Consider the following 13,213-nt stretch of genomic DNA (forward strand, 5'->3'; position numbering starts at 1 on the left):
GAAAATTAGATGGAAAACTGCTTTCCCATACAGTTTTTCTGAATTGAAAAAATCCTAATTCTATGTTGGACGCGAATGTACATAAGTGGTCCTTCTTCTGTGTGCAATATAATCATCGTTAGATTTATAACAGGATTGAACACAAATACGGCCTCTCGACCCATCAAGCCACGGGAAGCCAACCCCTTTATACGCTCCATCGGTAACTTAATCAATAGAGACAAGAAGCATGCCACGTTTTTTACATGTCGTATCTGTATTCTCATAAATTTCTTTTTCGTACGACATGTGATTAAACATTCAAACAGCAACAAGTATTTTTACTTTCATTGTTTCCTTCTTGCCAACAATTGTGTTCTATTTCTTTCTTTTATAGATTTGTAATATTCTGTTTTCCAAAATCCCAAATTCAAAAATTTTTCATTTAAAAATTTTAGGTATTAGCTTGTTGAAGAAATTTTTTCCAGCTTATTGGTTTTTATTTGTACGATAGTTCGTAACGATGAATGAGAACGAACGCATTTCAGCCTGATGGAAACAGAGTGAAACGTGAAGTAACCTCATCGTGAAACAAGCTTCCTAACTGCTTATGGTAACGAATTTAGCTGGCTTCGGATAAACTGACCAACATTACCCGTATTACGGCATCTGTAGCACGTTCGTGCTAGTCCACTTTGATTAGGCTTTAGTTGCATTTCGCGCCGTATTGTGCAATATGCTCAACGAACATAACTTTAATCATTAAACGATACTTATCTCTAAGTTGTTTCATTTTTAACGAAAGATATTCAACCTAATTATTCAAGAATGTTAATATACATCTTGTAAAACAATAATTAATTTCCACAGAAATGATCGTAATTATAAATGTAACAAGAACTTCAGTTTTCTAATACTGTTACACTAAATGATTATAAATATTTATTTTTAATCTCAGAACACGCAAAGCTTTTTAAATTATAAATTATCCGTGAAGAAATGCAGTAAATTTTAATTATCTTGATAGCTTAGTTTATTGCTAATTGAAATATTGATAAGAATGTATGATTAATTCTTGTTTCTTTTTTTTTTAATAGTTTAACTACTTCAATGATTTCTTTTTCTTAAAGCTTTTAAGAAATGTTAATAAGCATTCTACTACTTTTGACCAAGGTTGTACAATTATTTACATTGCCTCTGTGTGTACATCTTGCGCCGTGATCGTCCGTGAGCCAAACGTACTATAGAGAACGTCAGTTCTGCTCCGAACGGCGTACAGTGCGGATCGAGCGTTCATAATCCTCGAAGAAACGCGTTATTTATAAATTTGTGTGCGTGTTCCATTCACTTCATGTTTTTTTTCGGAACAAAAGTATGCGTGATTCAGTGTCGACAGTGATATCGTGTGGTTCATCTGCAGTGTGAATTAACAGCGTTCACGAGAGTCATTATCCAATCATGCCAAGGTAAAGATACTGCCTTACCACTTGTATAATATCATTCGTCTGTCATTTGTGCATGAATGTGATAGATGGTTAATCGATAAACAATTTTCTGTTATAAATAAAATTTTATTCATTTATAATTTTATATTTATAAAACGATTTTACTGACAAGGTTCACAAATTTGATGTTGCGACCTTCAAATTACAAGAATTTAGCACGCGATATCGCGTGATCGGATATTTAGTACCGGATTCTTAGACGTAGAAAAAGAGCCACAGTTGACCGTGCAAGCATTAAAATGTACACAGTACGTAATGTTTAAAGCATCTATGTACATACCGAGTAAATCAAGGATACGGTCTAACGAGTGCACGCGTGGTTACGTGCACACCTGTGCATCTGGTAGGTTGCATTTGAATGAAAAAGATATGTCAGAGAGCAAGGAGATCGAGTTTATCCTAGTTTTCAAAGTCGTCAAAGCTCGTCGAGTGACGACGCAAGTCAGTAATTGGAGGACACTGGTGAAAAGAGAACAAGTGGTCGGGAACTAGTTAAACTTTTGTTTCGTTAATTTCGTAGGTTGTTAGGTATGCACACGCACGTTAACTGCACGGTTCGTTGCTCGTACACCACGCACACATGCATCCTGTATGCACTCCCATGTGCATCTTCTTTTTTTCTTTTCTTCCTTCCTTTTTTTGGTCTTTAAATACGTCTGCTACTTACGTTCTGCACGAAAGCCCGCTCTAGATTAATCAAGGATCTGAAGAATCTTGGAAATCGTTAGTTCAGGTAGCACGTACAGATTCTTTTGATGATTTTTACCTTTTGCAGAGATTCTTCTTTTCTGTATAATTTTTATTATTCCTATTTGTTATTCCACTTTTAATTCTTCACAGAGGTATTTGTTTTGCTAAAAAGATCTTTGTATTTATTAATAGCAGTTCTAATTGATAAACATGGAATTATATTTTGCAATGCAAAACAGAATAACATTGTTTATCTGTGATATAGGTTGACTTTAACCTTAATCAAAGCAACGTAGCACCCTAATGCTCCTCATCAGCCTTGACTTTTCTCGGCTACTATTTAATTTCATGATCGTTTATAGAATAATGTCCCTCTGTATCGGGGGTCTGACCCTGTTTACTGAACGGGGGTTAATGATAATGATAATTATTGCAGTATGTATTAGATATTGATTGATTCAATTAAACATTCATTGTGTGGACTTTTTAATTCTACGATAATTATAACGTTTATAGTAATTAAAATTATTAGGATGATTTTTATGACTACAATAATTATAATGATAGCAGAAATTAATCATATAATTCTTATCTATGCTTAAAATTAAGAATCCCAAAATTAGTATATTATAGCTTATTCTGTTTACTTTTATAAATGAAAAAATAATAATAAAGGAACAGCTGCATTGGAACTTCAATAGACTGAAGAGCGTAGAGCAGAGATGCGTAATGTCTCTGTCAAAGATATCTAGATGTGTACATATTTCAACAAGTTTTAATTGTTACTTCGTCTTTCCATTTGTTATCAAAGTTATCAACATTTCTATAGCCAGGGTTCGTTGGAACGTTGGTGAAAATGAAATCTCGACGACCAGGACAACCATCTTGACTGTCTGGAGATGAAACACGGCCACTGAAATTTGTCGGTACCTTTACGCTCCGAATACTTCAAGCCCATTCCCGTGTCACTCTGCTAGCCGTTTTCATCCATTTTCCAAGCTTTTGTTGGAATTTCAGTTAATGCTCGTGGTGAAGAAATTTGAGAAGTTGGAAGTAGCTCTCGTCGAATAAAAAAGAACGGTTATTCATACCTGTGATTTTTATTTTTTTCAAATAAGGTGGTCTAATTAAACTAATTAGGTACTTGTTAAGTAGAATATTCGTTCAACATTAAATTAAACCATTGATTTTAGAAAATTAGTTTTTCTGATGATCCACTTTGCGCATACTTATTTAAAAATTTCAATAAAAAATATTTATACAAAAATTAACAGAATACAGAAATTGTCATGACAATACGCGACTATACAGCCCTGTTCAATTCGAGGGGCTAAAAAGAACAAAAGAGCTTTTTTTGTCAAGACTCGTTTCAACATCGATCCGAATTCAAATCCTTTCTTCGTGATCTATACACAAACTGTTCCCCACGTTCTTCTATTATTTTGCAGTCTACTTTTACATACTACCACAATGTCCGGTTCTGGTGCTCCTCTCTTTTTATGAAGACATATGTGACACGACTAACGTCACAAATACCTTCAAGTTACAGTTCTTACTGCAGTATAAGTAGAATATTTCATACTAGCAGAATTACTTAAGTTTGCTTAATACCCAAAGCAAAATTCAAATTTCGAGGTTCAGAAATTAAAAATTTAAAGTTGCACACACGATAATAAGTTTAAAAATTCGTATAAGAATCTTATTAACAAACACGTATGCAGGGATTTTTAAAATTACCTGGATAATGGATTTCTGCATTTTGCAAAGAAATGGGCTACGAACTGACCTCATACCTCTGAAGCAGGTCTCTGTAGGATCTCAAAGAGTCTAGGCATCCATAGGAAAATGAGGGTTTTTCTATAGCAACACCTTAGGCGATTCATGTTTTCAATACCTTTTCGTCGAGTGAAATAGATACGCGAACGTGTGAGTATAGTATCGCTGAAGGAATCGTCTTCTTAGATGGTATCTTTGAACGAACCACTTTGCGGGTCAACATACTAGATAAACTTTGCATCGTGGAAAATAATTGTTTCTGTTTGGCCTAGATAACGTTCCATCCAGTTTAATATTCCAGAAAATACTATTTAAATAAAAAAAAAAGATTCAGAATTATATTGTTGCGTGCAAGAAAAGCCTTAGGATCCTTTGTTCCTTTATTAGTAAAATGTTTAATTAGATTCTACATTTGGACTTCTTCTTTATACATTCCCCTAAGTTTCATTGTTGTATCTTCAAAATTGTGGGCGTTAAGCAAATTTTGTAAATCAGTATCGATCAATTGACCTTTGTTCTTCGAGAGATAAGAAGTTATCATTAGTCCTCGAACGGCGGACCATGGAGAGAGCCCCAATTTTATTATAATTAATCTTGTATTTTTTATTATTTTCATTTTGTAAATGAGAGCCCCCCATTGAGTTTGATGTCTTTTTTTGTATAAATATAATATACACAGTTTAGTAGGTGTAGAATTTTATTTTTATGTGCAGTATTAGTTCGTATTTCTATTTTAAGTGTTGTCGGGTACAATTGTCATTTTCTTTGGTCGTCGTTGTACGTTCAACTGAAAACGGGTCAGAAAGTTATTTCCTGCTGGTCCGAAACGACGAAGATGAGGCGCATAGTTGTTATAAAAGGAATTCGATACAACGTTAAAGTCTTCGTTTCTTACTGTGCAGTTGGTGGACGGGGCTGCTTTTAAAGGACGTCCATTTCCTCGGTCGTTGTATTCTCAGCATTGTTCGTATCTCCATCACGACGCGAATATCCGTCGCCAGATTTGTAATCTCGGAAAATCATTCGTACTTTGGCTATAATAACTACTATACCAAGTATTACAATTAAGCTACAGTTATACTGCTGCTGTTAACCTACTACCATCTTATTGTGCTATTATTACTACACTAATATATAGGTAAAACTATATTTATGTTACTAGGCTACTATACTACAATTGCACTATACGGGGTGTCCCAGAATGAGTATTAGCTGCTTGAAGGGGTGATAGCTGGGGTAATTCTGAATAACATTTTCCTTTGCAAAAATGTTGTTTGAAACTTCGTTTTTGAATTATTAAAGAAAAACACTGACCAATCCGAAATGTTCAGAATCACCCCAGCTACCACCCCATTTTGGGATACCCTGTATTACGCTCTTATTGCCTTCCAACTGTATTACTATCCTACCATGCTACTTGTATCTATTCTACCGTGTAACTACCAGCATACTGGTTGTAATAGCTATTATGCTATTGCGTTACTAATATGATACTGCTTCTACTACATCAGTTATACTTGCTTGCCTTTTTTTTTTACTTCTCTGAAAAATATCTGGATTTAAAAAAAAGTATAGATACATATGTGAACATTATTGTGAAAGTACTTTTTATATTGCCTGAAAAAATGTGCTTATCTGTTCAGATTATCGAATATTATCTGATAATACAAATCAACGTGATGCATACTTATTTATATCTCTGTTGATAAATCAGTGACTTAAAAGAAAGTTGTAATCAACCGACAATAAAGTGATATGTAATTACTTGCTGTTGTTCTTGTAGAAATAACAGTATGGTTATTATGTGATTTAAAGGAAAGGGGTGAGAGTACGAGGGAGGAGAGGCCTGATTTGATCGCGAGTGTACTTACATTTGTTCAATTTTATCATTAAACGATATTCTTCCCTTAAAATAAACCATGTAAAGAACCTTATTTTCCACCACAGTGCATTGTTCTCGTTTTACATCATAACACGATAGACTCTTTTCGGGATCATTGATAAAGTCAACAAAATATAGATTAAAGATAACTGTTCTAAATCCTTATAAAGTTATCATTTCCAAACACAAATGATCGATTATGTTTCAATAAGAAAACGTAAATAAAAGTATCAGAATCTAGAAAACATTTAGTAATAGGTAATGTTAAATAGGACACGTATTTAGAACAAAGATATGGTCTCTTTTCTGTATAGTTTTATGGCATTTGTTTAGATGGAGCATCTTTAAAATAAGCCATTTGTATGTATTTTTCTTCTTGAGCTATTGAAATTGAAACCGTGTAAAATATTTTATTAACAAAATTATTTGATTCATCTCTTTTTTTTTCAATGATATGACTATAATAAAAATTCGAACAGTGCGTAAAAGTTGTGAAAAAGAACCTTCTGTACTTATAATAGAATTTTAAAATAGAATGTTTCATAGAAAACAGGAAGTATAATATTCTCCACAATTACAGTCACTTATAAATAGAAAGGTGAATATATGCAGATGTTCATTTACCGTAGAAGCTTTATAAATACAGAAGAGATAAAAATACAACATATTGTTATATTATAAAAGCTTGGAACGGTAACAACGTTATTTATAAGCGAAACCATAAACATTATTCACCTTCTTACAGGAATTATGAATTCTTAAAAAAATTAATTTATACAGCACATCAATTTGTTGTAACTAGATGGCCGGATGTGAAGAGAATAGTTGAATAAAATTTCAAAATGAAGTATTTGCTTTGCTGGAAAAGCAATACTTCTTTATTGCTGGAAAAGCAAGGCTATGGTTTCAACATTCCATGATCTAACTTTCAAAGTTCCCGAATTTCAAAATACTTCCCTCTCAGTAAGGGTTTTGGATACGTTCCCGAGTTCTCGTTAGTTCTGACGTTCGCGACTCATTGGTTCTATGCTCACGCGGCTGTTAGTCACGTTTATTCACGACACCCAGTATCTTATCGACATTCCTCTACATGGCTGTAATCGGCAGACGCGCTGACGTTTTATCAGGAAAAGCAAACACGATGATGTCATCGATCAACGACCAAAAAAAAAAAAAAAACGAACAGTCTTTTTTTTATTGATTTATAGTGCGCTATTTCGTTGATTAATTCCTCACATTAACACCTTGTACGACTGACTAATTGCCGAATAGGTTTACTGCGTTTCGACTGTAAAAACATCATATAAGCGTGAAGATAGTGATTTGAATTTAGCAGTACATAATGATTTACAAAAATTATTTGTGTCCTAGCCTCTTTTATTAAATTAAAGAAAAATTATAATAGCGCAGTGAAATTAATTAAATTTAATTTAAAAATGGTACAAGATAATAAAAGACAGTGATTTAGACATTTTGATTTATAGTGTATCAAATTATATATTAAAATTCAAGTAAGTAGAAACCAAAAAATTTTAATTTGGATTTTTATGTCATAATTGCGATTCTAGTTTGCCTCCCCCATCCCCATTTTTTCAGGAATTTCAACATATATAATAATTTTCGAAAATCATATAAATGATTTATATGTCATATAAATTATTATATAAACATATAACAATAAATCAAAAAGTCAACAAATGAATCATCATCATTCACTGATACAAAATAATGACATCGTAATAAATAATATTGTGCTCATTTTCCATGAGACGATTAATAATGATTCATTAATGAATTATGTAGTAATACAACTAAAACGATGTTGAATCATTAATGATACTTAAATGTATGGCTTTTAAGTAGTAGGTCATATCCAGTTAATGAATTATAGTGGTTTTAACAAAACGCAAACTTATTATTCCAAAGCTGGAAGCGATAATCGTGACATAATAATAAAAAAAAACAACTGGTGATTCATCTGATTTGTCTGTCGTCAGCTTCTTCACAAGCGTTTATATAAAGACAGTGATTAATCGCTAAAGTTCGTCGCAGTTTTATTTAAACGCAGCAGAAAAGTAATTTGCAAGAAATTACATTTAAAGTTCCTAGAGATTGTCTTATCTATATATAAACTCCATAAATAACATAAAATTGACGTAAATTACATACTTACATGTATATAAAAATTAAAAGATCTTTTCATTTTTCTTTACTAGCATGGGGTCTGGGTTAAATAAAAAATTTTCCAAATTTAAAATAAAACATATATCTTAAAAAATTAAAAATTTCCCGATAGCTTCGAATAAAGTAATCCTGATATTGAATTCACTATATAGAATCTGTTATCAGATAAGCCTGACTCGGCTAATTTAGATCATTAATACTCTAATACTTTACGAAAGTTATAAATCTAAATATAGATATAACAATAAAAGGATTTTATTAATCGCTAGTTTCTTAGAATATTATCAACCAGTTTAAGAAATCAGTTTATTTGTTCTAAGAAAGAGGAATGGAATATGAAAAATGAGAATTACATTGAAAATGAAATGTATTCGCTTGCGTGTTTGCTGTTACAATAAGGTCGAGTAAAAGAATACGGGAGAGACTTTTGAAACGACCTGATAAGATCTCCAGTAGCCAGTAATGCTAGAATCAACTAATCAGCACAAGTCGTGGCGCCTACGAGATCGCTGGTAACACGGTGCTTATCGAGCCGGTGGAGCAACATTCCATGCTTCGGAATGACCGTACTCGTTCCTCCATAGTTTGTAACAGGGACGGGGCAGCAGGACAGTCTTTTCAAGCAATGTGATACATTAGGGTGTATTCGAATACCTGAGTATTTATGAACGCTCATCTTCACTTTATTTTTCTTATGAGGTTTTCAAATTACTTTGATTCGAAGAATTTAAAATTCCAAAATTTTTAAAGTCTGTGATTTTTAGATTCTAAGATTCTAAAATATTAAAATTGAAGAATCTTTACCTACCACAATTTTACATTAATTTTGTATTTAATAGAGCTAGTAAGGTGAAAAATAGCAGGGTGAAGAATTAATATTTATAATAATACGAATATCCATTTATATTGTATCGACCAACGCGTGAATAAGGTATCAGTACACCTTTACTCGAAAAGATTGCGGTGATGCTCGTCCCTGATCCGTAGTCCGCTTACTCGGAGGATCCTCCGTGAAGGTGCAGTGGCTTCGTCACGGTTGCACTGGCGTATACGTGTGAACGTGAAAGGTGAAACAGGAAACCATTTCGTTCACCTGTTCCACCGGTCGCCGAAAATCGAACCCCATGGAACCTTGATCCGACCTTCTCCTCCTCCGCATCGAGCATAAACGCCCTCAGCTCTGCTGACCCGACAACATTCCTCGGCCCACCTTTCTTCTTCCTCTCTTTCGCTCTTTCTTTCCCTTTTTCAACCATTTCCCCGGCATCGTTCTATTCTTTTTCGTTTTTTTATCGATCCCTGTTCCGCGCACACGCGTATACATATAAGTACGTAGGCAAGGGTATCAACATTACTGTTGTAAGAATGCTGTTCTTATCTTTTTATATTTTGCAGGAAATATAACATTGACGTAGAGTATTATGAAATTTAATTTTGTATAATTTTTTGTCGAGTATAAGAAGTTTACGTAACGGTACTTTCTTTTTATCGTAATTAGAGAATTGTGCCTATTGTTCTCGGGTTTATGTGACCTAAAATGAACATTGTCGGAACGCTACCGACACGATACGTATACGGTACGCAGACGATACGGGCACAATTGCTATTATGTTAATATGTTTTTTCTTCTTTGCTTTCAGGTGAAAGGAATTTCTCAAATTAGGCTAGGATGTCACATCACAGCGACGATAATATGCTGATAGCAACCTCGGACTCCTTCTGGGAGCCGGGTAACTACAAACGAACAACCAAAAGAATCGAGGATGGTCACAAACTGTGCGACAGTTTGATAGCTCTGGTCCAAGAAAGGGCGGAGATAGAGAAGAGTTACGCGAAAGCTTTGAAAAATTGGTCCAAGAATTGGAACGATAAGATTGAGAAAGGACCTGAATATGGCACTACCGAGGCAGCGTGGAAAGGGGTTCTGGTTGAATCGGACAGGTTGTGTGATCTTCACCTCAAGGTCAAAGAGAACCTCTGTAATGACATCATTCATCAGGTGAAAACGTGGCAGAAGGACACCTATCACAAGGTATGTCCTCGTTAAAAAAAAATTAGATTTAATGATTGCAGTGTTAAAAGAAGACAATCTTAAGTTTGTACATTATAATTAACCCTTAAGTTCACTTGCTATCAAATTAGGCTTCCTCAGGAAGAATGGCGATGACTCATGTTATGGGTCAGATATGTATCCATCAAAATTTATAAAATTTATTAAAAATCAACCTACTAAAATTCTCAATTGATCTCTCAAAATTCATCAAATTCCTCAACAGTTTTACACGTTTACTTTTCCATGTAGGTATTGCATAATTGTTAATGTAGCATGGATGTGGTTCCCATTGCAGTCGATGATGACCCTGAAGGAACGTAAGGAGATGGAGGATGCCTTCAAAAAAGCGCAGAAACCATGGGCGAAGCTTTTGCAGAAAGTGGAAAAAGCGAAAGCCGAATATCACAACAGCTGTAAAACAGAACGAACCGCAGCGAACGTTGAAAGGAACGCTTCTGCTGATAGTTCACTTTCGCCGGACCAGGTAAAAAAGGATGTTAGTGATTAACATTGATCACGGTTATTGACGGGTTACGTCATTCCCGTTTATCGACGATTAGCGCAATCGTCACATTACGTATTCGAGTCACAATGTGTTTGTCATCTCGTTCGCTTTTAAAAGGTGCACCAAACAAACATCGTTTCGAATCGCAAATTACATTGAAAAGTGAGTCTGAACGTTTGAATTGATTTGACGCGCTGCTCGAAATGATTAGAGGATCTTTAGTTGAATATTTTGCTTTCGTTTTTGTAAATTTTAGTTTATTAATCATTTTCTTTATTTATTCTTTTTGTATATGCAATAAACGATTTCCAAAAAGTATATAAGTATCGGATCCGATCGGGAAAAAATCGAGTGGATCCGGACAGGTTCGGCTGGGTTCGGATGAAGACACGAAGTGTCTTTAAATAGAAATGCTCGAAATTCAGAAACTTTTCGAATATGTATTCGACATTCAATTTAGAATTGCATATGACAATAGCAAAATTGGAGAGGGGGGGTCAAAAAAGTCACCTGAACCCGCTTTTAAGAAATTAACCCGAAACCGTAATATCTATCTCTATATGTTATTACTTAACAAGAGAATAATTTTGAGAAATTCAATCAAGATTCTTTATTTATTTTGAGCATCGCATAAAAGCTATCGGTACGAGTAATTATTCTGTACGTAACAGTTGCAAATTAAATTACTGCAATTAAATTCTTTTTAAAGCGACAATATCCTTGACAAGACATAACGCACACACGCAATACACAATGATGTAATGTGTACACGTGTGTGTTGTACGTACCAACAGTAGTAGTGTGCATCTCGATTCACGCATTCGCGGCTCAATACAGTAGATACAGCTGTTCTTTAGCAAGTATTATTTTCAGATGGCCCGAGGCTCTGAAAACGTATGTTAACAAAATCTCGTGTTGTTATTCGTTTTATCGAAAAATTTGCATGTCGTGTTATACCATGTCCTTGATATACATATTTATATCTTGACCTAAATGCCACGAAACGCTTCAAAAATTTTCGTGAATGATTCTTGCACGTTTAGGTTATTAATCGTAGATAAATGTTAAATTATGTTATGTACTTATTAGCTGTCAAAGAAACAAACTGTTTTATTCCATTATAATATGCGCTGACGTAACTAGGTAGGGGGCATAAATTGAAAATTTTCCAAATTTGGGGGTTTTGAAATTTCGAATTTTTAATTTAAAAATCCCGAAGTAAAATCCTAGTTACGCCAATGGTAATATGCATTAAAAAACTCGAATTACCATTTTATTATCTTACTTGAACGTGCTGTTTCTGATATAAAAATATTCGAAACCTGTTTTGAAAAGTCGAAGTGTAGCAGATAGATAATGTTGCACGTTGTGCGTCTCTATTGTTCGAAAGATGAATTAATTGGCGAACGGGAGACGATCTTCTGAAAGAAGGCTAACGACGTTTTTAGATGACAGTTTGTGGATGTGGTGCATGGGGCCTGAGATTACGAAAAACCTTTGCGAAATCTAAAATAGGAGACGTTCAGCTTGTATGTATAATAATATTGCATGCGGCATGTTTATCGATTAACGTTCTTTCTTATCTTTCGTTACAGAAAGCACAGCTGGTAAGCGAATTCTCTGTTTCAATGCTTTCTTTGCGTAGATTATCGTAGTATATACACATAGAACACAATGCTTTTAAACATATGTTTCAAACTGTTCACAATTGTTCAAAACAGTTAGGGAATCGCATTGAATATATCGTACAATTTGTTGATGCATAAAAGTACTCAAGTATGCTAATAACTTGAGCTAAACTTCGGATTGAATTATTTGAATAACAAACAAGAAACATACAACTGCTTGCTTAGCACCACTCGAAAGTATTGAAACTAAAATTTGGGGCAGAGCTATAATTTTATAGAACATCGTATAAAAGATACAACACCATCTGCAATTAATGATTTTCTAATTACTGTGATCCTCTAATTATTTTAAACAATGTCTATCATTTCTTTAAATATTAATATGAAAATAGAAATACAACTTAAAAAAAAAATACTTGCACATCTAAATAATAACTCTAAAACGCTTTATTAATTACTTCCTTTAATTTAATAAACCTGCATTTTCAATTGAATAGATCTTGCAAATATTTCGATTTCTGCACACAAAACACACTTTGTACCGTAAAGAATTGTAAAGAATACCTTCGATGATTACAATAAGGTAAGAAAAACAAAACGACTAAATATCGTTAAGTCATTATTGTGCATGACTGTTTTTTTAACGCCGGCTTTAATAATTACATGTTTTAGAACACTGCTCTTTACGGTACAATTACCATTTCACACACCCTTTGTAATACATCATTTTAATGACACACATTTAATTTTGATAATAAAATTTATATACATACACAGGTACCTACAGAATTTTACAGAACACTGTACAGACAATAGAAAACAATTTACACGGTTTATTGTATTTACTGTCGCACGTGTAGTTCTATTTATTTTTTATTTGACGTAAAGGCATTGGCGTAACTAGATCTAGATTTCAAATTCCAAAAGTTCAAAACCATGATGTTTAAAAATTTCAAAATTCCACTAAGGAACATGTTCCACCTCAGAAAATAATCATTGTTACGTCGATGT

General features: G+C 33.7%; 1 protein-coding gene across 7 annotated transcripts in view; it reads left to right on the forward strand.

Annotated features, from left to right (window-relative positions):
- The window catches only part of Synd (protein kinase C and casein kinase substrate in neurons protein Synd), a 32,310-nt gene that overhangs the window by 13,649 nt on the left and 5,448 nt on the right, over positions 1-13,213 (forward strand). For 2 of the 7 annotated variants that reach the window (XM_034331408.2, XM_034331416.2), the window contains exons 1-4: positions 1,226-1,445; positions 9,657-10,048; positions 10,365-10,553; positions 11,448-11,468. In XM_034331408.2, the coding sequence (XP_034187299.1) occupies positions 9,686-10,048; positions 10,365-10,553; positions 11,448-11,468 (573 nt within the window). In that variant the 5' untranslated portion in view covers positions 1,226-1,445; positions 9,657-9,685. Of the gene's footprint in view, positions 1-1,225; positions 1,446-7,322; positions 7,344-9,656; positions 10,049-10,364; positions 10,566-11,447; positions 11,469-13,213 lie in introns of those variants that run through there. The other 5 variants (XM_034331410.2, XM_034331409.2, XM_034331412.2 and 2 more) reach the window with 4 other exon arrangements.

The sequence above is a fragment of the Osmia lignaria genome, chromosome 6 (assembly GCF_051020975.1).
Source record: "Osmia lignaria lignaria isolate PbOS001 chromosome 6, iyOsmLign1, whole genome shotgun sequence".
NCBI lineage: Eukaryota > Metazoa > Arthropoda > Insecta > Hymenoptera > Megachilidae > Osmia > Osmia lignaria.